Raw genomic sequence first — 27221 nt, forward strand, 5'->3', positions numbered from 1 at the left:
TAAGCTATGTCACCTTAAGACAGGGAAGCTGCTTCTCTGAGGACAACCGGCTTCTGTTGGACTATTGGCTCCATAAAGCTTCCCATTGCCATGTGATTTATGGCAATATCTATGGTGTAATTTCTGTGCAATCTATGAGACATCGAGGGCATCCAGACATCACACTGAGAGAGGGACAGGGACACTTTAGAAGTTCACTTGCTGCATTTTGCTCAAAAGAAATGATTTTCTCTGCAAACGTGAGCTCAGGGAAAAATAGTTTTGAGTTTACAGCAGAAGCATGTTGTACACAGTGCTGATTGGTTGGTATTGGTGCCATCAGCAACCCATCTCTTCCTGCAGTTTTGCAACTCTTTATGAAGTAATTGTGCTTCATTAAAAAAAATATAGGAAATGAATGAATACTGAAATGAATAAATGTACTTGCAACTTTCAAAAAATAAAAGAATAATGCATCTGAAACATGGTGTGGGGTGAGAAGGAAGATGGAGACCAGCCACAGAATCAGCCTTTGAATTGTTGATGCCAGTCTTTGGATACTTCCAGATTGTCACTATTTTGGGGTGGGATTCAATCACATACCGGTTAATTCATGTTGCACAATTATAGTTTATTGGGAGGTCTTGGGCAACAAAGCAGCATCTTCAAAACAATGGATTTTTTGTGTGGGTTTTTGGCAATAAGGGAAGTGATGGGAAAATGCCCTGGAAAGTGTGGGATAACACTTGCTTTGATAAGTCATCTGACCTCCCTGCAAACAAATTAGAATAAATCCTCATTAAATAGCCAACATAGTCTCAACTCCCTGCAGACAAGTCAGGATGCTCAATAAACAGGTCATCTGGAAATGCCCTTTGACTTATGGATTTCTTGGTCCAGAATCAACTTTGAATTGTTGATACGTGCATGTTTCCCTAGGTTTACCTGTTGGGAGAAATATCTGTCACAATTCCTCTTTTAATGTTAACCTCTGCAAGCATCCATAAAAGGGAAATGTCTTTCACATCCTTTAAATGGGCAGTTGGAGATTCTAGCCATCTCCTGGCTGAGGACAAAACTACAACAACAAGCCTTTGAGATGCCATGCAACAGTGGTGGATTTGGGTTAGCACGGTGATGAAAACATTAAATCAATTGAACTGCAACACATTTCCTTTGTCAGATGTCACCTTGCAACAGCAGCTCCTCAGAGTTTTAACCATAAGAGATGCTTCTGCCTTACAGGTGCAGTTCACAGACATTGTACAGCCGTATCATCAAATGTGTGGCACATGGACATTTGTTGCCGGCCTCCCAGACCCACCTGTAAGACTTCACCTACCTATTTTGGCTTATCAAGCATTTCCCACTGTTAAAAGTGAAACAGACAAGGTGTGGCAATAAAGTATATTTATTCATTTTATTTTTATTTATAAGATTTCTTACCACCATAAGGCCCAGGGCAGGTTACAACAATGTTATGTACAGTTATAAAAACAGATTAAAGGCTTGTAGTCAACCAAGTCGTCCTGCTAATGCAAGGACTTCCGCTTGCACAATGAAACTTCCTTTCCCTCTCCTCCCTGTGCAGAGCCCCATCAGACCCCTACTCTGGGTCTGGTCTCGTAATGGATCTCTCACACTGGCCCCAGCACAGGTCTCTCACAATCCCACTACTAGGCGCCACCACCTGACACTCGGTAACGCAATACTGCCCTGAGACTGTGCCTTAGTCTCCTCCTCAGATTGCTACGTAGAGTCTGGGTGCACTTACAGGCCACAACCCCCCTGTATCTTTCTGCCTTTAAAGATGACAGTCTTGGGTTGCTTTGGATACCTGCTGCGGTTACACTATCCCTTCACCGCTGCCACCATTGACACTGTTCCCAGCTTTGGTATTTGCTCTGCCCACCCTTCAGGTCTGTAATATCCCAGCCACGGATTAGGCATGTTGTTAAACCAAAACTATTTTTTAATAACACAAGGAATAAACAAGATTACTTTAAGTTCAGTCAACATGCACATGGTTACATATAATAGTTTTCTCTTTACATCTCTTAGTCCCAAAACCTGCCTCACTCCGCCTAAACACAAATCCACCCCTCCAAAACCCAGAACCAACCATCCCCCCCCAACAACTGTCATTCTCTTTTACACCTTCAACCACCCAGATGCTCAGCCAATCATAACTCAGCATTCCTCCACATTCCAACACATGTACTCCCCCCTCACTCACTCTACTTACCACATTTACCCTACAAAACCGACACCATAATTACTGTGTAACATTTACAGGGTCATCACCCCCCCCCAAATCTGTCCCCCAACCATCTGGAGCAGATTTCTGGGGCGGGGATGCATGGGCATGGAGGAAGAGGAGAGGGAGGGGCAGTTCTGTTGCACAAGAAGTCCTTGAGCTAATGGAAGGACTTTGTTAGGTACAAGCCAAACCAGTTACAATTATAAAAAACAAGTATAGCCAGTTCCAACCAGAACAGAACAATATAAATTCAGCAAAAGAGATGGGTCCCACAAAACAAAATACCTGAACTGTCAAAGGCTAGGGTGCATCTTCAGCATTTGACAATGATGATGCAGCCCTGTGGGGAGGGAATTCCACAGGTTATGGGATGACCCAGAGAAAGCCTTCTCCTGGGCCGCCATTCCCTGCACTTTCGAGGATGATGGAACTACCAAGAGGGTCCCCTCTGCTGATCTTAACACCTGAGGGGATCCGCAGGAAGGAGGTGGTCTTTCAGATATTGGGAACCTAGATCATTTAGGGCTTTTACACTAATGTTAACACCTTGAATTTGGCCCAGAATGCACATTATCTGAGTCAGCTACAATAGGCAGTATTCATTACTGCAGTACACTAGTTCACACAGAGAATCTTATTTTTAACTGGGGCTTCATTGAAATGAACAAACTGCTGGCTAACAAAATGCTCTTGTGGGCATCTGGTTGGCCACTGTGAGAACAGGATGGTGGACTAGATGGGCCACTGGCCTGATCCAACTGGGCTCTTATGTTCTTAAAATGGAATGCACAAATGGTCCCTCCACTTTATTCTGGGACAAAAATGATCCAGACTTTGACATTTAAGATGAGGAGGCATTGTTGTCGTTGACACTTATTATTATTATTATAAGGATAACAAATATTTCCTAAGCATCTTACATTAAGAATACTGTAGAGTGTTTTCAAGCAATCAAAGTGCTTCGCACGCATTATTCAGCAGTAATCCTTACAACAGCCCCATAGGATGAATCAGCCTTATTATCCCCCATGTGACAGACAGGAGAGGGGAATTGAGGCTGAAAGACAGTGGCCACCACCAAGTGAATTTATGGCAGAGGGGAGTTTTGAACTGGGGACTTCCTGATTTGTCGCTTAGCCACTACGCCTTCAAGAAATGGCATTTTGCAATACTCTGAACTATTGACGTGAACTTTCTCCTTATACCGAGACCGACTGGTGGTCCATCTAGCTCAGTATTGTCTACACTGACTGGCAGTGGCTCTCCAGGGCTTCTGGCAGGGGTCATTCCCAGCCCTGCCTGGTGATGCTGGGGATTGAACCTGGGTCCTTCTGCATGCAAAGCAGATGCTCTGCCTCTGAGCTCCGGCCCTTTCTCCAATGCCAGTGGATTGCTTTGTGGAAGGTGCTTGTGAGGTTGGGCAGAAGTTGTGATGTCCCCGATGGGGAGTTGGAACGCAGATCACTGCCTTATATGGAGTCAGACTGTCGATCCATCTAACTCAGTATTGTCTACACTGACTAGCAGCAGCTTTCAGGATTGCAGACACATGCATCAATGCGTGGACTTAAATCCATGAGCATGTGCCACAATAGGTTTGTTAGTCTTTAAAGTGCCACACAACCATGTGTGCTTGTGTATGTGCACGCATGTGTGTGTAGAATACATATTGGCCTGGTCCACACATTATGCTAAATCATGGTTTAGCATTTATGAGCAAGAGCTGCAGTGAGCCTTGGCTTCACATGGTACCCCTCCCCTCTGATGGAGTCATGAGGAGTCAACGGAAATTTCTGTTGTAGATTAACCATAGTTTAGCATTAAAGCCGAACCCTAAACTATGGTTAATCTTAACAACAGTTTTAAAGTGGCTAATTTGAACAAGCCATCATTAACAATAACCACAGTTGGTTGGGTTCAAATTACCATGGCAACTTGTGGTTAATCTAAAACCGAAGCAAAAAGTCCTCGTGCCTGCATCAAAGGAGGGATGGGGAGGTAAAGAGAGACCACACAGACTTTTGAGTCTCACCTCATAACTCTAAACTATGGTTTTGTCCATAGTTTAGCCCAGGCCATAAAAGCGATCTTAAGTATTCACTCTTTATTAAGAACAAAAGAGGTGCCAATATCCTTTGTAAGAATCTTAGCAGCCAGCATGCACTAGGTGGGCTTTCAGAAACCACTGCCAAGAGTCTACTCGTAGACTATCACCTATTTTTGGCCCATTCTCGAGACAGAGAGTGCTGGCTAGCTGGATCACTCATCTGGCTCAGCTTAAATCAACTCCTATCATATAGTTCCTAGTTCAGAGTTTTCATGTTTTATTTATATCAGGCTGCGTGCTTCACAGTTGTTTGGATTTTGTGACATTGTGCTCACTGAATGGTGTGTTGTGCTAGACCACCATTTTATTACAACTTCCTCTGTGCAGAAAAACAAACAAAAACCCATCCTGGAAATAGAAATAGAACAAATTTTTAAAAAATTCAATAAAACATTTACATCTCTTCTTCCCTGCCTTCTGGGTACATATCCAATATCTAATTAAAACAAAATCTAAGTTGTAGTACATAATGTCGCAGAGGTAAACAGTACATCTTTGATGCTTTTCAGCTAAGTTGAGGTGTGATATTTGCATGATGCCTTTTCAGTCCTCTCTCGGGATAGGAAATAATCCTTAGCTTCTTTGAAGTATGTTGCCGGCATGATCTAAATAGCCCAATGCTCAACAACAGTCAAAAGTCCTCCCCATCTGACACCTGTACCTGAAATTTCATCTCAAAAGCTTCACTGGATGCCCAAAGTTTCACTTAAGCTTCCTTTTTCCAGCCAAGGAGCGCAAAGGCAGTGATCCTTCAATCCATTCATTTGCCGTTGCCATCATTTCCTGCCAAAAGGCCACCTCCTCTTGCGTGGAATCCATCCAGTCAACAGCAATGCCATAACTAGAGCCTTTAAAAAAACAAGAAGGTGTGGTGAGTCACTGGAGAAACAACTGTGGGAAGGGATTGTCCTATTCTCAAGGGTTCCTTTTCTGAGGGACCAGCGCAGAGCATTGCTACTCTCTTCACAGCAGGAAAATGAACAGCAGGATTGTTATACACCTAAAGAACAATTACACTCTATGTCAAACCTGGACACTAGCACCAACTATTTGGGGTCTAAAACCAGGCACGGGGAACCTCCGGCTCACGGGCCCAATTACATCCATTTGGCCTGCGAGGCTGTATCAGCCAAGCCACACCAACAGGTACAAACCTGGCTTGGCTGAAACGGGATTTGCTGATTGATCAGCTGACTGGTGGTGCTTGCGAAGCGCTGGATAAGACAGTGGTTTGCAAGCAGCTTCTGAAGATCCAGCAATCTGGTCCTCCTTGCATGCTTTCCATGGGCATCTTGTTTGGCCACTGTGGGAACAGGATGCTGGACTAGATGGGCCACTGGCCTGATCCAGCAGCTAGGCTCTTCTGATGCTTTTTTGTCCTTAATCAGCTGACTGTTGGACCTTCACAAGCCCCTTTCAAAGCGTTGTGCAAAGACAACGCCTGTGCAAGGGGGTTCTGTAGACCAAACCACTTTTAATTTTCATATTCGTGCTCACTTATTTATGTACAAGATGCATCTATTGCCCAAGAACACACAAAAAAGCCCTCTGAGTGAGTTAAGAGAAACAAAAAAATTTAGACAAGAGGGAGCTGCTGGGCCGGGGGTTATTATGGGATGGGTGCTGCTCATGCAGAGGTTTTTTTTTTTTGTAGAATCCATACGACATTGATGGCATCAAAATGCCAGCCTGCATCCTGCCCCCATCCCCATTCAATCCTGAGTTACGCTTTCCAGGGAACATTTGGTAAGCAAAACAAAAACAAAAACAAAAACAAAAGAAAATCCTGTTGACAATTGCTTGGTTGCAAATTACACCCGTTTGAAAATAACCAGAGTCCTAAAATAACAACAAAAACACAGCAGTACTTCTACTACTATTACTGTTGCTATTACTACTATACTAGTAGGAATAACAACAACAACAAAAATAATGGGAAAAAATGGAAATGGACTGCCTTCAAGTCGATTCCGACTTACGGCGACCCTATGAATAGGGCTTTCATGGTAAGCGGTATATTCAGAAAGGCTTTACCATTGCCTTCCTCTGAGGCTGAGAGGCAGTGACTGGCCCAAGGTCACCCAGTGAGCTTCATGGCTGGGTGGGGATTTGAACCCTGGTCTCCCATGTTGTAGTCCAGCACCTTAACCACTACACCACGCTGGCTCTCTAATAACAACAACAACAAATAAATAAATAAACAAACCAAGCCCCTATTTTGAAGAAAACCCTCCTCTTCCCTTTCTTTTTTAAATACAGCCCAGAGCTAACATTTTGATGCCAGCTCCTTGTACATTTGCTGGACCGCAGGCCGTGTTCCACGTTTCCATAAATGAAAAATTAACGGGCGCGAATGGATGACTCATTTACCTGTCCCAAGTCCCAGCCGGATCCCGCCGAGGAAGTGATTGGTGAGTTTCTCATGATCCCAGACGGTCAGCTCCACACAAGCATCTTTCAGATCTTCCGTGTGAAACCCGTCATACACGATGGTGTGGTTGAAGATGGGGTTTGAATCTCTCTTGACAATTCGGGTTTTTTGATAACTCTTCTTGCTGGTGTCTGGGAGAACGTAGCTTAAAAAGAAGCAGCATTTCATGTCACATAGAATGCAAACAGCTTTTTATGGTTCCCCACCTCCTGCATTACACCAATAATTCCAGCACTGGGGTGTGAGGAGGGATGGAACAGGACGAAGAGGCAGCAAGGCTGGAGGAGCTCTGGGTGGCCAAGATGGAACTCCACAAATCTCATCCCGCCGTGGCAAGTGGCAGTGCCACTGCTGTGGGGAGGAAGCTGCTGTCACTCTGCCCCCTAGGGATGGGATCTGTTGGCCGGGGCCACTTTGAAAGCATTCTGTCGACCTAACAGGCTAGCATCGATTCGAGTTTGTTCCGTATCCGCTAGCCGCCACTTGTACCGATCTGGTTTTTTTCCCCACTCGGAAAAAATACCAATATTAATATCACTATTTTAAAAGGGAATATCGATATTTTGAAGGAAATATTTAAAAAAAATATTGATAAATTATCGATCATATAACTGATGTTTTAGGGGCAGATTTTTTTTAAAGTCCATTTTCAAAAACAGCTGTGGAAATTCGCTACATTAAAATCTGATCCTCAGCGATTGAGAATGAACAAATTAATGAAAAATCCAGTAGCAAATCTGAATTGGGCAAAATTCTAGCACATCCCTACTGCCCCCACCCCCAGTCCATGCACTGCTGTTGCATAATACTTAAACACTGGAGTAATGCTTTCAAGAGTTCAAAGCACATTGTCTGCATTATCTAGTTTAGGGTTAAGGAACCTTTTTTTTTTTTCCAGTGGAGGGCTCTATGTCCTTGGGGTAGTAATCTATTGGAGTCCACGTGCCGGTGGTGTGTGGGACCAGAGCCAAACGTGGGCGGAACCAGAGCCAAGAGCGAGTAGGGCCACTACTTTTCTCTCTTTGACCCCCATCTGCACTATACATTTAAAGCAGCATTATACCACTTTAAACAGTCATGGGTACAATTCCCAGAGTGGTTTAACAATCAACCCCTCTTCCCAAGAAACTGAGAACTGTCGCTCCGTGACGGGGAATCGGGGTCTCCTAATGACTCTCAGCACCCTTCACAAACTACAGTTCCCAGGATTCTTTGGGGCCCTGGCTGTTAAAGTGCTGTCGCAGTGCTCTAAATGTATAGTGTGGATGTGGCCATAGGCATGGCCAGGAGACAGTGTTAGGCTGGGAGACAGTGACTGGCCAAGGTCACCCTATGAGCCTCATGGCTGAGTGGGGATTTGAACTCGCTTGTCCTTAGTCAAAGGAACATCAGAAGCTGCCTTATGCTGAGTCAGACCATTGGTTCATGTAGCTCAGTATTGCCAACACTGACTGGCAGTGGCTGTCCAGGGTTTCAAACAGGGGCCTGTCTCCTAGCCCTACCTGGATATGCTGGGGATTGAACCTGGGACCTTCTGCAGACAAGGCAGCTGCTTTAGCACTGAGCTATGGCCCTTCCTCCCTATGCTAAGACATGGTCTTCAGTGATGGCCACCAACTTTAAAAGAGGATTAGACAAATTCATGGAGCATAAGGCTCTCAGTGGCTGCTAGCCATGATGGCTATGCTCTGCCTCCATAATCAGAGGCAGTATGCTCCTAAATACCAATTGCTGGAAACCACAGGAGAGGAGAGTGCTCTTGCCCTCAAGTCCTGCTTGTGGGCTTCTCTTGGGCACTTGACTGGCCACTGTGAGAACAGGATGCTGGACTAGATGGGCCGCCGGCCTGATCCAGCAGGGCTCTTCTTAGGTTCTTACATTTTATGCTTGTAGAGGGCTTCCCCACCCCCAATTCCATCGCTCCATTTGTTTTGACTCACACACTCCGCCAGTTTCTCCCTCTCCCCTCCCTCTGGGCTCTCTTCCATCTGCCATGAAATTAGGGCCATGTGAAATTAGGTCAAAGGCTGCTGCTTGCCTGATCTAGTTGTAATCCTTACAACAACCCTGCAACAGAAGTCAGTATTAATATCCCCCCATAATGCAGCTGGGGAGGAGACTACTGAGGTGGGGGGGAGGAGGGGGGGAGAGAGGGGGAGAGACAGAGAGAGAGAAGCGGTGTTACTGAGGCCACCTTGTGAATCCACAGGTAAGGGCAGCTTTGAACCATGGATCTCCAATTCACAGTTTTATGCAGCAGAAGCTGGTCTATTTGGGCAAATGGGGCTCTGCCCCACCAACCTCAGTCTGCCCTCAGCTTAGCTCCCACCTGCCTGCCTTCTTACTTAAAACCAGCCCAGGGGGTGGCACTGCCTGTCAACCTCCTCCTCCTCAGTCTCTGTGTTGCCCACTTGTAGAACCCAACAGGGTTGGGGGGCAAAACTAGAATTAGTTGGCTCTACCTATCATTTGCTCTAGCGCCACCTACTGTTGGGCTCCTAGCCTTCTACCCTATCAGTCCCAATGGGCACCAGCCACCACACTTAGCCACAAGGCTGCCCCAGCCCTTAAAGTCAAGCCCTCCATACAGAGTTTAAACATTCCTCCCAAGTTAAAGGCCTGCATGTTCTTAATAGAGCTAATCCTTGACTGAGGTTACAGAGGTGTCTGGCCAGAACAGGAACTTATTATGTCAATTACAAATAAATGCGCGCGGGGGGGGGAGGAATGTGATCACAAATGACACACATACCATTTCACAAAGGAGTCCACTCCAGAAGGACGTAACTGTGGGAGGTCTTTAGTGTCTTTTACCCAGATATGGACCTCCCCAGAGGGAGGAGTCTTCCGACCTGCCATAAAGAATAATTGAAATGGTTAATTAATAAGTTTGCAAGTGTTACTTTTCAAAATGTAATGTAATGTATTTTAAAAAATAGTTTTATATTGTTTTAAATTTTTAAATTGTGTTTTAAATTGTTTTTAAAAAGATGTGTTTTAAATTGTATTTGTTTTAATGTTTTCAGTTACTGTAAACCGCCCAGAGAGCTTCGGCTATGGTGCGGTATATAAATACAATAAATAAATAATTTTATTTTAATAAAACAGGTCTATACAGAAATATGGTGGAGTGGCCACAGCACTAAGCTCAGCAGAGGACAGAGCCTAGGTAACAGGCTGTAGCTAGGAGGACGTACCACCAAAGGATCCAAACCCGACCTTTACAAAAATTGAAATAAAAAAATTGGGTAAAGTATTATACTAACTCACGCATTAATATATATATATATATAAATTTATATACTTTAATAGTTTTATAATTGTGCTATTGAACAGTTACCACCAAAAACATAATTCAAACAAATATCTTCATAACGTAACATACGTCATCATATGTGAAGATGGAAGGTTTGCATAACATCCAGTCTCTTGTGTACATAGGTTAACATACCAACTTCACAAAAAACTCTTAATACAGAAACCTGGTTAAAGGCAACTTAGCAAAAGACCCCCCCTTTTTAATAGATATTTGGAAGTGTAAAATGCTACATACTTACTTTCCATTTTATCTATAGGTTATAGTAACTACAAGTAGGACCTACAAGGAGCCCATTATTATACAGCACAAATGTTTCAATAGTAACCACTGAAGAAGACCTGATACAGGTCAAAACATGTATGGTCTTTTGCTAAGTTGACGTTTTCCATCACTCCATTCTCCACATATGATGACATATGTTATGTGATGAAGATATTTGTTTTAATTATGTTTTATGGTGATAACTATTATACTATTCAGTAATAGACAAAAAAATCCTTGCAGTTTAAGAACATACTTATAGCCAACAGATATTTCTATCAAACTTTAAAAAGCAGGGAAATTGGGCAGCTATAGTGAATGTACCAGGGGAGCAGGAGACCTGGCCTCCTCTCTGACATATTGTACTGTCCTACAAATTTGTCAAAATGCAAACACAATTTGGGTTGGTCTTTCACAGTCCAATCTACTTCCTGTGTAGCTTGGAAGAATTTGGTAACATGTGCCTCTGAGCACATGGTGAGTGGTGGCAACACCTGCAATCAGCCCAAAGAACAGAAGGAAGACTTGTGCTGTACTGATCTTGTTTTAGCAGGGAGGAAGCAACAATATTAAAACAGTTGATATAGTTCAGATAGTTACTTTAAATATGTTTGATTTACTTTGCAACTTTAGTGAAGTTTTCTATAGTAAATCATTTTCTTTTGCTTCTGTTTCTGTGAATATCTGAAGTACAGCAACACTTTGCATAATTTACACTAAAAAAACCTCCAAAAACAATTATGGAATAATGGCACTGACTATACTGCAGAATAGTTTCCAATGGACATGAGGAGTGTCTCAGTTTGCACAAGATAAAACAGTGAAAATTGAAATATATTCTAGCAAATTTCTAGGTGTGCTCTATGCTTTTAATTGACCATGCCCACCCTTCCTTGAGTGGAGTGGTTTAAGCATAGCAGGCTAAAAACATGCATCTTGCGGTTAAGTTTGTTTTTTCCAACAGCTAGATTCATTGCTTAAGTAGCAACATACTGTAATCAGTTTAATTTTATATCAAAGCTGCAGTTTCAGATTCAACTGTTAATGCACCCAAACAGAAATAGAACATGACCTCCAGTTTGAAACACAAAAGGCTGTCTTCACATCTTATGACACTGACGAATAAAAAGGCTTTGAAATTAATAAAAATAAATTTGACACAGATTTCTACAATGAATAATGAGAGAGATATAATTTTCTGGGTTAGATTCACTATAGAAACAGTAGTAACACAGAAAAGAAGCAAAGTAAGAACACCAACAAAAAATGTAATTCTTCATCTTTGGAGATGCAATCCTGAAAGGGTCGTAGCTCAGTGACAGAGCAATTGCCTTGCCTGCAGAAGGTCCCAGGGTCAATCCCCAGCATATCCAGGTAGGGCTAGGAGAGAGGCCCCTGTATGAAACCCTGGAGAGCCACTGCCAGTCAGTGTTGGCAATACTGAGCTACATGAACCAATGGTCTGACTCAGCATAAGGCATCTTCTGATGTTCCTTTGACTAAGGACAAGCAAGTGCAAATCCCCACTCAGTCATGAGGCTCGTAGGGTGACTTTGGCCAGTCACTGTCTCCCACCCTAACACTGTCTCCTGGCCATTCCTATGGACGCATCCACGCTATACATTTAGAGCACTGCGACAGCACTTTTTACAGCCAGGACTTCCCCAAAGAATCCTGGGAACTGTAGTTTGTGAAGGGTGCTGAGAGTCATTAGGAGACCCCAATTCCCCCTCATGGAGCGACAAATCACAGAGTGGTTTAATAATCAATTTGTCTTCCCAGGGGTCTCCTAACAACTCTTAGCACCCTTAATAAATGACAGTTCCCAGGATTCTTTGCAGAAGCCATGTGATATAATAGTGCTTGCAATGTACGGTGCTGACATGGCCTATAACTCAGCAGACTTTGCTAATCTGGTCACTGGCACTGAAGCCGAATCCTCTCTACCTGAGCCCTCTCACCCTTATCATTAGGAAGATGGTTGGCCCAAGACATTTTGCTGCATGAGGCATAGGACAAGATGGCACCCCACCTTTCCAAGTATAGGAGCTGCCTGGATGTGCAGGGGAATCTTATTTCAATGCTCACATGAGAGGACAGTGTCCACCATCACACCAACGGGTAGGAGGCTACTTCTAGGCCAGCGGTTCCCAAACTTTTCTCCCCACGGACCACTTGAAAATTGCTGATGGTCTTGGCAGACCACTGAATGATTTTTTTTCTGTGCTAGATGCTGTATAATTTTTAGTGGCATCTTTATTGCTTCTTTTATTTCTTCTATTGTATTTCATCACACTACATTTTGAATTCTGTGGAATGCAAATTTTAAATAAGTAAAATACAATACAAGAAACAAAAGAAGCAACAGTGATACAATTAAAAATCAATGCAAATACTTAATGTGGGCATGCGGCAGACTGCCTGAATGAAGCTCATGGACCACAGTTTGGGAACTCCTGTTCGAGGCCGCAAGACACACACACACAGCTAGCTCTGTCTTCCAACTGAGGTGTACAGTTGGGGTCGGGTGTTCAGGAGAAACAGCCACAGGACTGCCTCTACTAGCCTCAGCCACTTAAGGGGTTCATCTCCCTCTGCCTAACGGTAGAGCTGGCCCTGCATGGGAAGCTACCTTATACCGAGTCTGACCATTGGTTCATCTAGCTCAGTACTGTCTACACTGACTGGCAGCGACTCTCTAGGGTTTCAGACAGGAAGATGCTGGGGACTGCACCTAGGACCCTCTCCATGCAAAGCACATGCCCCACCACTGAGACACGGCTTTCCCCCGTATGTTGAAGAGGAAAGATGTTTCCTATGGCAAACGTGGGGCTCCTCCAGATGACCTCTTGTTGAGCATTTATCCTGATATTCTTACATAAAGCTTATGCAGACATTAGACAATGTCTGGTCTTTACCGATCATTTCTTCTGATTTGTTTGTGGGGGAGTCACACGACAATGCATAGTCATCCTGATTTGCTGGCATGGTGTCTATACACCTTCCCATTAATCATGAGTTTATCCCACACACTTTTCTGTATATTTCCAAGCCACTTTCCTTGTAATTTCCCCCTGCAAATAATCTTTTTTAAAAAAGTGGATTTGTTGCACCTGGGGCCTTTAATCCATTTTTACTGCGCAAACCTAAATTTCTGACGTAAGCTTGAACCCCTTAGGTAAAACACTGACAGTCTGGAGGCAACCTTGGATGGCACACACACAAAAAACGGAAATGTAGTATTATATATGGAGTCTGGGGAAAAGTCCATTCTGATTCCCAATAATATATAATAATGAGCACAGGGGTTGCAAGGTGTCCAACCCATTATTAACATGGCAAAGTTTTTAAAAATCTGCACTGTGTGTTTTTACCTAGACTCCCTGGTGGGACATACTTGATGGACAGGTTCATCACTCCCCGGTTATCGACATAATTGATGGCCGAGAGGCTCTGAAAGGGAAAAAGGCCTGTGAGAAGCATAATGTGCATGAAACCACAGCAAAGGATTTCAGACCAGCTGATGATCAGATCTAGTGCTGCAGAGTGAGCCAAACCAATCCTATGTTTAGGCATGGAATGATCCGTCAATTTCGATTATCTCCGTTTTCCCAGTCTTAAATTCAGTTCTCCACATTTCTGCAGCAATTTGTGAATTTTTAAAAAAACAAATCCACATGAAAATTCTTCAGCATTTTAGTTTGAATTTCTCCTAATAGACACATTTTTTGTAGGCAGTTTTGACTCATGTACATATTTTTGCAAGCCATTTCTTGTCATATAATACATTTTCTCATGTTGTTTTCATTCATATATTCGTTTTTATGCACCCTTTCTCCTTACATATACATTTTTGTACACTTTATTTGGTTGGAGAACTGCAAAATTTTGCAAAATGTGAATAAGTGTGAATTTTGAAGGATGGCTGTGTTTCAATTCCCACGTTGTTTCGTAAAGTGCGAATCCGCTAAATTCAGCTTGAAATGTGAACTCAATCGAAACTCTCACCCATCCCTACCTATATTTGACATTCATCAAACTTTTCACCATCAATATGGGCAAAATTGCCTCCAGGCAAACCAGATGTGAGGGGCATTGCTGATCTCTTCTCCATGACAGCTGGAGTTGCTCTTCTTGTTTTTAAATGAAAAGCAGCCTTGTCAGGCTGGGTTCAGGAGTGGAACACAAGAAAAGCCCTTCTGGATTAGGCCAGTGGCCCATCTAGTCAAGCATTCTGTTCTCACAGTGGCCAGCTAGATGCCTCTGGGAATCCCACAAGCAGGACCTGAGCACAAACAGCACTCTCCCCTCTTGCGGTTTCCAGCAACTTGTTTTCAGAAGCATGATGCCTTCGATCTTGGGGTCAGAGCATAGCTGTCACGGCTAGCTACTGATAGCCTTATCCCCCATGAATTTCTCTAATCCTCTTTTAAAGGCACCCAAAGTTGGTGTCCATCACTGCCTCCTGTGGGAGTGAGTTCCATAGTTTAAGTATGCGCTGCGGGAAGAAGGCCTTTCTTTTGTCTCTCCTGAATCCTCCAACATTCGGCTTCATTGCATGTCCTCAAGTTGTAGTGTCACCAGAGAGGGAGAAAGCATGGAAACAGTGTGTATATATGTGTGTGTGCATGTATGCATGTGTAGAAGAAGGGAAGGCTGATTATTCCTTTCCTTTCTTTGAATTTATCCTCCTATCCAAGCAGGTTTTCCTCCCCATGAAAGAATCTTCAAATACAAATGAGAAAGTGAATCCAAAGTGCAGCAGTAAAAACAACAAGCACCCACCTCTTTCCCTATGTAGCAAGCTGCCTTATACTGAGTCAGGCCATTGGTCCATTTAGCTCAGTACTGTCTGCACTGATTGGCAGCAGCTCTCCAGGGTTTCCAACACAGGGAATCTTTCCAGCCCTGTCTAGATGATGGGGAGTGAACTTGGGACCTTCTGCATGCAGAGCAGATGCTCTGCTGCTGTGCCCTTGACATAAATAGATACGATTGGAGCCAAAGATGCTCGTTTGCTCATGGAGGGATGGAGGGAGTCTTTCCAGGAGTGGAAGATTCCTTCTGTGAGCAGAAAGGCATCTTTGGATCCAACTCATCGCTTTTCAAAAATGCGAACAGCTGCCTATTTCAGGGTGTACTAGAAATCTAGGGGCATCGCTTGTTCCAGTCTGTGCCAACTCTGAGCCACTCACACCTCCTAAAGGCCCTCTGCAATCATAAAACATTCCCTTTTGCATTTAGTCCTAGACGAGGGGTGAAGAACTGGATCTGGCTGGTGGGCCAGATCTTCATCTCCTCCACCCACCATGGGCCAAGACTGACGGGTGACAAGTTTGATTGCTGATTGTCTGGTATTTGCATGGCTCCACGTGCGGTGCTTTGAAAGCTGTGACTATCAGCTGATCAGCTTTGCAGGTGCTGCCGATCTTCTGACTAGCAGTGCCTACAAGCCCTCTTTAGCCCTGCCATGTATTTAACTGCCTCTCATCTGTTGTCATATATGATGTCAGGTGTAGGGCAGGTGGACATGGCTATTTAGGCCTGTAGAATTGATGTAAGAAGGCAGTGATTTCTGTTGCAACCTGTCTTTGGCTATGGACACCCTTGCAGTCATACTAGTTCAGTGCATCACCACCTCTGTGCTGAGAATCCGGGGACACATGATGTCAGTCAAATTCTACCTCTTTTTACTCAAAATCTTGGATTTTTGAGACTGGATGCATTTCCCCTTCAAGCCAGCTTCATACCGACTTCAAAACTGTTTAGCCAACCGTTACGACTCCAAGGCGTGTCCAATGGAAACGCTTTGCTGTGGGCGGTTCTAAAGGTCTGACATCATCATCAGTGGGGCTGGGTGTATTCCAATCAAACAATAAAGATGTGTACAGCTGGGTGCAGATTCATTTCAAACCACACCCAGAACGTGAAGGAGCGTGCATGCAGCCTTAGTCACAATCAGTTTTGTTTCCATTCTGCTGCAGTTCAGTTTCCGCCAAAACGCGTTATTTGTTTCACTATGTGCTATTTAACGTAATTACGTAATTATTTATTATTACTTTTTCAACACCATTTCAATGTAAAGGAAATGTAACTAGGTATCAGTTGCAGGCTTTCTTTTTTTAAAAAAATGCAAATGAATTCTGAGTGAATATCAATAATATTCACTGGATTGATTTCTCTTCCAGAGCCGGGACGAATACATGAACAGCGGCAATTTCTATTTCTGACAGAATTCTCTCTCCCTCTCCTAAGGGCAGAATGAGGTTTTGGGGAAGCAACTGATGCTTCATTAGGATGATTCAACTGGCAACAAGTGTCATGATCTCAGGATTAGAAAGCCTGATGCACTGAGGAGAGGCTTCCAGAAATGCAGGAAAAAATATACATGACCGAGAATATTTTTTTTAAAAAAGAAACATGCAAATGTGTGTGTAATTAAGCATTTCTCCCCTATATGAAAATCCATCTGCAGCAGGGTATGTACTGAACTGCACTTACCCGCGGCTTGAGCATGTACCAGTTCAGCTTATTGTTCTGCCAGTCCCAACCAGCAAGGTCTATTTCCATCTCACCCAGGAAACTGTTCCTCCCCAAAGGGTCGTTGTGCCAAAGGGACAGGTTTAGTTTTTGAATCAGCAGAACCATTTTCTCTATTTTGTACTGTGAGGAAGGGAAAAGGGACTTTTGTCATTTTATACACATTGCTTTTATTTCTTTTCTCCTAAGGGTCATATCTCGTAGTGCTGAGTGGATGGGTCTGGGCATGTGTGTTCCTGATGCTGCATTGCTGATGAAATTAAGTGGCACAGAGCTGGTTAATCTCTGGACTGGCACAGAGCTGGTTAACCCCTTGGATGGAAGACCAATAGTGACCGGTTCATAGAAGAAGTATAATACATCTCTCAACATGTTTTAAAAGGATCATTGTATCACATTAACCTGAAGCTAACATAGCTTTTGCTCATAATAAATTAGAAGAGGAGCACACTTTTCTAAATTATAGCCAGGGGTCTTTATTTATGTAGCCGTGTGTAATCCATGCTGCTACAAGGTCATTTTGTAAAACAACAAATAGGATCTGCAACTAAATATTGCAGTGTATCATCACCTCCTAGCTCCTTGCCAGCCATGCCCTCCTCTAGGATATTCCATTCTATACCCCCTCCCCAATGTTCTTTTCCGGCTGACACTAACATTCCATAGCTCTTAAGCATGCTCAGTCCTCAATGGCCAGTGTTTTGGAAAGGTGCATTGGCACAATTGTAGTGGCTTCTAAATGCTTTGTAAATGGAATAAATGTGTTGTACCTGATCAACTAAATCTCTTTCTTTACATTGTTTTGTTTATTGTTATTTTTCTATGAAAATCTTAGATAGATACATATCTATCATAATTTATATTTACAAATAAATGTCTATCATAAATAAATACCTACCTACCTACCTACCTACCTACCTATCTGATTATTGTATGTTATCGGGGGGGTTGCTCTCTTAGGATTTATTTATTTTTAAAAGACGTTATGTGGTGCAAACCTTGGGGTTCCACTAAGGATGTTGACTCCTCTTTTTCATTTCTCAGTGGCCCCCTTGTTGCTCGAGTCCTGTTAGCACTCACCAACTGGGTTCAGTATTAGAGGGACTGACATGTTCACTCTAAGAAGAGCAGACCAGGTGGTTATTGGGAAGCCAGAAGCAGAGCATGAAGGCAAGAGCTCTTTACTGTTCTTGGCCACCCACCAACTGGTATTCAGAGGTACTTTGCCTCTGAAGATGGGGATTCCATATAGCCATCATGACAGACGGCCACTGGTAGGCATCCCTTACATCATGAATTTGTCTCGTCCCCTTTTAAAAGCCATGTGAAGCAGTGGCCATCATCATATTGAGTGGAAGTGAATACCATAAATACCATAAAAACCAGAGATGGGAATCAATTTCTCCTCCATCCCTGTGTGTGGATAAGACCTTTCTTCTGTCTGTCCTGAATTGACTGCCAATCAATCCCACTGGGGACCTAGAGATCTAGTATGATGGCAGCCTGGGAAATACTCGCTCCAGAATTATATTTTGGATTCCTCGCCTTCTCCTCCCTCAAATCCTTTCATCCTTACCCGCAGCACCTCGTTGAAAATAGGGCTCACTGTTCTCTTCTTCACAGATGTTTTCCTCTTTCCCATCCGCGCTTTGTCTGGAAGCAGGTAGGTTTTGACGTACCTGCAAAAAAATGCTGCTGCTGAGTTAGCATTCGACACAAGCTGGAGCCTGAGAGTCAGGCTGTGGGCACACTAGTTGCTTCAAAAGCAGCCAGAATGGTTTTTCTGGCTGGTTTTGAAACGACTCTGCCCTCTGCTGGTCACACCTCCCTTCCCCGCTGCTGACTTCAGACCCTTCAGGACCGCCCACAGCAAAGCGTTCGGCCAATCACTATCTCTGCCTCGGCTTGCAGCAAAGCGTTTCCGTTGGCCACATCTGGAAGGCAAACCGGTTGCTCTACCAATCAGTTGCAAAATCTTCCTGAAGGTCAATTTAAAAAACAAAACAAAATGCACAAGCTGATCTGACCAGGTTTTAGAGTAAAAAAGGAGCGGAGTTTGACTAGCATTGTGTGCCCCCGTTTTCAGGAACGAGAGCTGGAGATGCACTGGAGCTGGCACAACGGTAAGTGTGCCCCTACGCTCAGCTGCGTTGTCAACATGGCGTTTCTGCAGACAGTGGTTGCTGGTGGCCATTGGAACTGGTGGGGTGGAAGGCAATGGATCCAAGCATTAGGTGGAGCCAGAGCCAACAACAGGCAGAGCCAACTAATTCTAGTTTGGCCCCCATTCTCCTCCTCCTCCTCCTCCTCCCTGCTGAGGAGAAATCTTGTTAATCTTGTTAGCTTTGTTATCTTTAATAAATACTTAATTTGGTTTACCAAAGACCTGATCCTTGGCTGGGACCAGAAGGGAGGGTAAGGTAATGACCAAGGCTGAAGGGAAACTGTAACAAATGGTGGCAGCGGTGAAGAGAATAGCAATACCAGTATTCAGAGTCTCTGGGAATACTAGTATTAGGACGTGACTGGTGGTTGCCTAGCAGGGGGATCTGTTGAGATCTGTGCTAGAGTGGGGAGAGAAACAATAAAAAAGGACAGTCCGGACTGGTGGAGTCCCTGGTGGTGCCTAGTGACAGGCAGTAGCCACGCGCAGGTAGGAACCTGACAGGGAGAGCCAGGGAAGGGCGTCACATGTGTTCTCCAAGGGCAACACTGAGACGAAGGAGGAGGACGCTGTGATGTTCCTGTATTAATGTAAATATGGTAAGTGCTGTTTGTATAGAAGATACATGGTAAGTGGAATGAAAGAGGAGGGGGGAGTAAATGAGCAGTAGAATGCTGGATGATTGGCTGAGTGTTTGGATGGCTGAGAGTATAAATGGAAGGATGACAGTTGAATCTGGGTGGATGTGAGTGGGTTGTTTTGGTGGAGTTTGGAGGTGGGTGTGAGTTGGTGTATGTCAGGAGAGTGTGGAGAAAGAGGGAGGTGGAGTTCGGATTAGTAATAAGTCAAATATCACAATAATAGATGAAACCATAAGCTTGTAGATCATTATCAAAGTTATCTTGTTATTAATGTTACTTAATAAATACTATTTTGGTTTACCGAAGGCCTGATCCTTGGCTGGGGTTTCACAGACCAGAAGGGAGGGTAAGGTAATAACCAAGGCTGAAGGGAAACAGTAACAAATGGTGGCAGCGGTGAAGAGGAGAAGATAACATTATAAGTATCCAGAGTAACCCCGAGTTATGAGTTATCTGCATTGATACAAGGGGGTTGGGAACTGCATAGGCACGCAGTCACAAATGTAACCGGATAGAGAGACTCAGGCAAGGTCTCTGGGAACATTGGTTGTAGAACGTGACTGGTGGTGCTGCCTAGCAGGGGGATCTATTGAGATCTGTGCTAGAGCGGACAGAGAAACCATAAAAAAGGACAGTCCGGACTGGTGGAGTCCCTGGTGGTGCCTAGTGAAAGGCAGTAGCCACGAGCAGGTAGGAACCTGACAGGGAGAGCCAGGGAAGGGCGTCGCTGACAGGCAATACCACCCCCTGGGCCAGTAAGAAGGCAGACATTGAGGTTGGTGGGGCACAGCCTTATTTGCCCCAATGGACCTGTCCCTGCTGTGGCCAGAGTTATAATTCATTTGGCGGACCTGGGGACAAATGTGGATAAAAGTCTGTAGGAGCAGGATCTACTTTCAAGGGAATCTGCTCCCACAAGAGGCAGCCATGACCATCAAGTTGGATGGCTTTATAAGAGGATTAGACAAATTCATGGAGGAAAGGCTATCAAGTCTTCTAGTCACAAGGACCATGTTCTCACTCCAACGCCTCTGAATGTCAATTGCAGGGGCAACTGGAGGCAGGAGGGGAGATGCTCTTGCGCTCAGGTCCTGCTTTCAGGCTTCCCATGGGCATCTGGCTGGCCACTATGAGTACAGGATCCTGGACGGGATGGGCCACTGGCGTGGGATTCACTATCTAATTCTGTTCCATTTTTCTATTCATCAAATGGGCTGCCAGTTCCTATTCGCTATAAACTGTGTTCCGCTAGTTATCGCGATTCCCAGTTCTCCCTTTTCCCCGTTATTTCCGCCCAAAAATTATGTAATTGTCTCTGCTGTTCCTTATGCTGCTGTATATTTATACAGGCATACCCCGCTTTAACATACACAATGGGACCGGAGCGTGTATGTAAAGTGAAAATGTACTTAAAGTGAAGCAATTATCTATGCATGTACTGCATGGCAATCACCACTAGATGGCAGCGGCGTCATGCCATTAAGTGTCCGTTATTGCGAAGCGCGCGTACGTTAAAATGGGGTATGGTGGAGTATGGAGCATGTCCGTTATAGCGAGGCGACTTAAAGTGAAGCGACGTTAAGTGGGGTATGCCTGTATAACGCATACAGCAGCAGCAGATTACAAAAATAATTGTGTAAATAATTACGTAATTCTCACCGTAGATTTTTTTTTAAAAAAAATACAGTGTCGTTAACAGCCGTGAACACACACAGAGTGGGAGTCTGTTCAACGATGAGATGAATTTGTGGATTATCCCAGAATTCGATATCAAATTTGATTTTGCAAACATTCTACACCATTCCTAATTAGGACCAATCAAAAAGTTTCAAAAATGTTGCAAGCTTTCCAGTTCTTCAGAACTCTTCATCAGGTAAGATATTACACAAAGTAGGAGGTGTGGACGTGGAAAAAAATTGAAATAAAAAGTAGAAATAATTCTTTTTTTCTGCTTATGAGGTCTACATATACATTCAGCTCCAAGATGGGAACTGCAGGCTAAGCTCAGGTGCTCAGACATTAGGTTACATACCTGGGATTTGATGGTGATCTCATTATCATAGACTTCAAGGCTGGATTACAGCAATGTGTTCTATGTGGGGCTTCTCTTGAGCTTGGTGCGGAAACTGCAGTTAGTGCACAATGCTGCAGTGAGGTCCTGTCAGCATATAGCATTGGTTGCTGATCTGTTATCCGACCAAGTTCAAGGTGTCACTATTGGTATATAAAGCCCTTAACAGCTTGGGACCAGTTTCCTTGCGAGACCGCCTTGCCCCATATGTGCCCACTTGAACACGTTGATCTGTAGAACGCACACTGTTACAGGTGCTCTGTAATACTTGTTCTGCACTTGTAAGAAATTGTTCGTTTAGTGTGGCACCACCTACTCTTTGGAACTCCTTGCCGATTGACATCAGGCAGGCGCTTTCACTGTATTCTTTTCAATGCACGCTAAAAAACTTTCTGTTTAGGTGAGCTTATCCAGACATGCAGAAGTTGACATGAATGCTAACCTGTAATTTCAGTTGATACTATATATTTTAACTGTTTATTTTATCAATATTTTGATTTTTAAAAAACTTGTATTTAACTTTTATTTTTATTGAAAATTTTAATGGATATGTTATATTCTTGGTAAACCACTTAGAGGTTTTATTTACAATTAAGTAGTACACACATTTTGTTTAATAAATAAATAGTATGCAAAGATCCACCACCCAGATGCAAAGGAGTGACTCAGCTGAGCAGACATGCAATAAGAAAGAAGGAACAGGGTGCCTCTGAGCATACGCTCAGCCAAGGAAATTGTGATTAGTATCAGAACAGGGTGAGGGATTCTTTCTTTAGCACAGCTATCTGATTTTGCTAGTAGCCTCAAGCCATATCATGTTGCTAAACCACCTCGAACAGTTCCCTGAAAGTTTGGACTAAAATCTGGAGTGGATTTCACTGCCCCACTGACATGGAGCCACTAGCTGCCACTGTTGCTCTTACAGGCAAATTACAGGCTGCCTGCTCTATGTCCACCACCACCACCTTCAATGAATCTCACCTTACAGAAACAAATTTAAAATTAAAATTTTGAAAAGCAAAACCAACATAAATAAATGGTGTAGTAGAAGCACATCTATCGCATTTGTATAATTCCACTTCCCCCTCCCCAGTGCAGCAACATTTAGTTGATGAATTAGTGAGAGTCGTCAATTTGGGGTGCCCCCAGATGATTGCTATTTTGCAGAAGGGATACAAGCACATCCTAGATATATAGGTTTGCACAATTAAAATGGTTTAAAGAGTTCTGTTGCCCTAAAGCAACAAACCTATCTTTTTTTTTTTTATGGACATTTTGCAGGGAGGAAAGTGACAGAAGCATGCACCGAAAAGTGTGGGATGGAGGAATGGTGAACCCCGCAAGCAAATCAGGACGGAAGCTCAAAAAAGCCCAGACACAACCACCATGTTAAGCTTTGGTGTTGGTTTTAACCTTTAAAACCCTGTACGGTTTCGGTCCAGCTTACCTGAAAGAGCGCCTCCACCGCCACCAACTATGCCGCCCAACTAGATCAGCCACACAAGGCCTTCTCTCAATCCCGCCAACCAAAATAGTTAGGTTGGTGGGTACTAGGGAGAGAGCCTTTTCTGTGGTGGCCCCAATCTCTGGAACTCCCTCCCATGTGACCTTCGACATGCCCCCTCCCTAGAGGTATTCCGCAAGGCCCTGAAGACCTGGCTATTCCAACAGGCCTTTGAGGTCCTTGGGAAGGGTAAATCTCCTTGATCTTGTCATCGTACGCTGTTAATATAATTGTTTTTATATGTATTGATGACTGTCCTACATTTTTATTTACTGTTATTAATATGACTGCATTGTTATTGTTGTATTTTATCTCATTTTAATGTACGTCGCCTAGAGTGGCCATTTGCCAGATAGGCGACAAACAAATTAAATATTATTATTATTATTTGTGCAAATGAATCAGAATGAACACTGAAGAAACAGGTTGTATGGAGGAAGCTGGAGCCCTAAAATATTTTCACTGAGGCGCTCCCAATTTATTAGACAGCAGATTTACACTTTATTTTTCTTAGAAATGCAAGTGCTTATAGAAGCTGCAGTCAGTAAGAGCTCTTACAAAGGACATTTCCTCCTTTGTATGGGAGGAAAGAGAGTTGTCCCTTAGGAGAGAATGCATGCATGCTTCACCTCAAAAACAAAGTACGTTTCATATGCAACGTTATGCAGATTTGATGAAGTAATGAGTCAGCGAAAGGCTGGACTGGATGATCGCTCTCCTCAATCCAGTCCACAGGCATGTAGAGGAGCTAGACTTGCAGTGTTCTTTGACCTTGGGTCTTCAGATATTGTTGGACCACAGCTCCTATCATAGGCTAAGCTGGCTGAGGATGATGGGAGTTGTGGTCCAACAACATCTGAGAACCCACGGCCAAAGAACATGGAACTATAAAGCACACTTGTGCCCTATGTGCACCTCCAATGCCCTGGGATATCTACACATGGCTGTAACTCTCTCAAAGACAACCTACGTGCGTAAAATCCAACACATGTACGCCAATTTCCCAGATAATATCTGGTAACTGGCCGTGGAGACTGTGCCTGCATGTGTTGGATTTCACTTGGGCAGGCAATATTTGAATGTTATTGTCCTGCACTGTCAGACATCCTTGCACGTATATGGTATATACGGTAATTAAGGACAGCAAATGTGCTCTTGTCCCCTCCCATGCATATGGAACTGATCAGGGAGAGATATCATCCAATCCAGTCCTAAGATTCTTACAGTTAATTGGTAGTGAGCCCTAATTTTGTCCCCAATTTCAGAGTTCAGGATTTTAGAACCAGGTCCCAGATGCCCCAGCATTGGCCATCAAATGTTTGCTTTGCACAGATCTTGCTAGCATCATAGCTACGACATTTTCATCTCCACTTACGGGTCCGTCCGTCCTTTTTTCTCATCCACAACAGCCAGGTCCTTGCACTGGGAGACAAAAATTTGGAATTCCCGATTTTTCTCATCATAATCCAGGGCAAACTGAACGAGTCCCTGAGCGTCAACGCTTCCGAAATCACCGCTGTACACACTCAGGACGCTGCCGCTCACCTGTCCAGGGTGCAAGAGGGACATTCTCAGTAAGGAGGTCTGTGGGCTCATGACTGCTGCTTCTCCTCCATGGAGAGGGGAGGCGATCCAACAAAGAAACAAGGGACATTGCATTACACTGAGTAAGACCATTGCTTTATCTGGCGTAGGGCTGAAAGAGGTTCTCCAGGGCTTCAGGCAGGGGTCTCTCTCCCAGCCCTACCTGGAGATGCTGGGATTGAACCTGGAACCTTCTGCATGCAAAGCAGATGCTCTGCCACTGAGCTATGGCACTTCCCCAGGCTCCGTGTAAATTTCCACGATTTTTTGCCCATGCTTCAGAGAGAAGAGAAGCATTATTTCCATAGAGTTAACAAGTTATACTTCTTGGGTGGCATTCCAGACAGAATGAAAATGGTTGTACTTGGGTATTGGACCACAGCACACGCCTTCCTGCGAAAGGGGTTATTTATTATGGTCGATATCCCACTTTTCCTCAAAGGGTGTTCCTCTTTCAACAGGCCCTTTTAAAGTGGAGATCTGCATCCCAGTCTGCATCTGCACTGGAACTATTTTTATATGTGGAATAGTTTTTAAATACTTGCATTGCTTTTATATATGGAATTGTTACTAATTGTTTTTACACTTTTTTCTGGTTTTATGATTATAACTGTTTCGTTTGTTTTATAAGTGTAAACTGCCCTGGGACCTTATGGCAAAGGGCAGCAAGAAAACAAATGTGGCATGCATGATTCTTCACCCCCCCCCACATTTTATCCTGACAACAATCCTGGGAGGAAGGTTACGCTGAGAAGCGGTGATTGACCGAAGGTCACCTAGTGAGGGCTTCAAGGCTAAGCGGAGATTTCAACCCTTGTCTAGCACTCTAACCACTACACCACATTGGTTCTCAGGTCCAGTGCCTGGCATCTCCATTTAAAAGGAACAGGTAGCAAGGTGATAAGAAAGGCAAGCTCTTTGCTTGAGATCCCAGATAGCTGCTGCCAATCAGAGTAGACAGTATTGGCCTAGGAGGATGTAGAGTCTGACCTGGCATAAGGCAGCTTCCTAACAGTTTACATCCTTCTGACTAGATGGCGCTAGTAAGCCACTAAAAGAACCTGTAACTTGCCTATATTTTATATTTTAATGAGAATGTTGTATGAGAAAGGTTTAATAATTTTTTGTTTATATTGTTAAGGCCTTTGGCTATACACAATAAAGTTATATTCCCAATTTGTAACTTACATGTATGTGTGCGTCCATCTCTCCTGGAACAGGGATCCTAGTTATGCCCCATGCCTTGTGCCTCCTGGGTAGAGATACTGGGGTCCTGATCTCTACAGTGCCACCCTATGATGTGGCCAAAAAGTGTCTGCATTTTTCTTTTCAGCTCTGTCAGATTGAAGTGACTTGAGAAGCCAAGAAGGTTCCACCTGTTTTTATCTAACTGAAGCTGACAGATGGAGGAAGCTGGACACAGAATAGGCAAGTGAGCGGAAGTAGCAGTTTTGGAGAGGGGGTGGGAGGGGAGAGAAACAACCCTAGGTACGTCTGATATTTATTTATTTATTACACTTATTTCCTGCCTTTCCTCCAAGAAGTTCAAGGTGGAGTATATAGTTCTCCCCCTCTCCCTTTTATCCTTACAACAATCCTGCGAGGTAGGTTAGGCTGAGAAATTGCAATTGGCCCAAGGTCATGCAGCAAACTTCATGGTCGAGCGATGATTTGAACCCTGGTCTCCGAGGTCCTAGTCCAATACTCTAATCACTATGCCACACCCTAAAACCCATGTGCGAGGAGGCACACATTAGGTCCTTACCGAGGAGACGGAGGCCATGTCGGAGGAGTGGCTCCCCATGCTGGGTGTTTTCTTGTGCCTGCTGAACTGGAAGCTGATTTCTGAAGCTGTGTCCGATTCCGTCTGCAAATCAAACCAAGAGGGGTATTAATTATTGGGTTGAGTGTTTTGCTACATTGGGGATTAAGTGGATGGAGGGATGTGATGGGTGCAAGGAGAGTGTGACTGCTGACGAGTATGTTTCTTGAATTCCTGATTTGTACTATTACATTTGAGGATACTTGTTTTTGGTCGTTGGTGTAAAATTCAGGTGATTTTTTTTAAAAAAAGATATAGTGCTTGGAATGAACTAGCTTGGCTTAACCAAGTTCACACAATTACTTCAAAAATCTCTGAACTACAACTGAAAGTAGCTCAATTCCCATAACTGCCGGGTGAACTACACGTGAATTAAGTTAGTTTTGGGTAGAACTTTAAACGATTTCTAGTTCATCTTCAAGTTCATTCTTTTACTCTTTTTTTTTTTTTTACTCTTTAGACTCTTCAAGTGGGCCTTTCAGCTTATTGGTCGTAATTGTTGGGAAACATAAATCAAACTATTCACTTTCCACTGTGT

The 27221-nt window shown here is 43.7% G+C and overlaps 1 protein-coding gene across 2 annotated transcripts in view; it reads right to left on the reverse strand.

Moving 5' to 3' along the window:
• Positions 1-1402: 1402 nt before the first annotated feature.
• The window catches only part of LOC133371321 (synaptotagmin-like protein 2), a 92490-nt gene continuing 66671 nt past the window's right edge, over positions 1403-27221 (reverse strand). For both annotated transcript variants that reach the window (XM_061598615.1, XM_061598616.1), the window contains 8 exons: positions 26627-26728; positions 24653-24822; positions 18474-18576; positions 16859-17020; positions 13732-13810; positions 9530-9629; positions 6717-6922; positions 1403-5194 (listed from right to left, as the gene is read on the reverse strand). In XM_061598615.1, coding sequence (XP_061454599.1) covers positions 5049-5194; positions 6717-6922; positions 9530-9629; positions 13732-13810; positions 16859-17020; positions 18474-18576; positions 24653-24822; positions 26627-26728 — 1068 coding nt within the window. In that variant the 3' untranslated portion in view covers positions 1403-5048. The remainder of the gene's footprint in view (positions 5195-6716; positions 6923-9529; positions 9630-13731; positions 13811-16858; positions 17021-18473; positions 18577-24652; positions 24823-26626; positions 26729-27221) is intronic.

This window comes from Rhineura floridana, chromosome 16 (assembly GCF_030035675.1).
Source record: "Rhineura floridana isolate rRhiFlo1 chromosome 16, rRhiFlo1.hap2, whole genome shotgun sequence".
Lineage (NCBI taxonomy): Eukaryota > Metazoa > Chordata > Lepidosauria > Squamata > Rhineuridae > Rhineura > Rhineura floridana.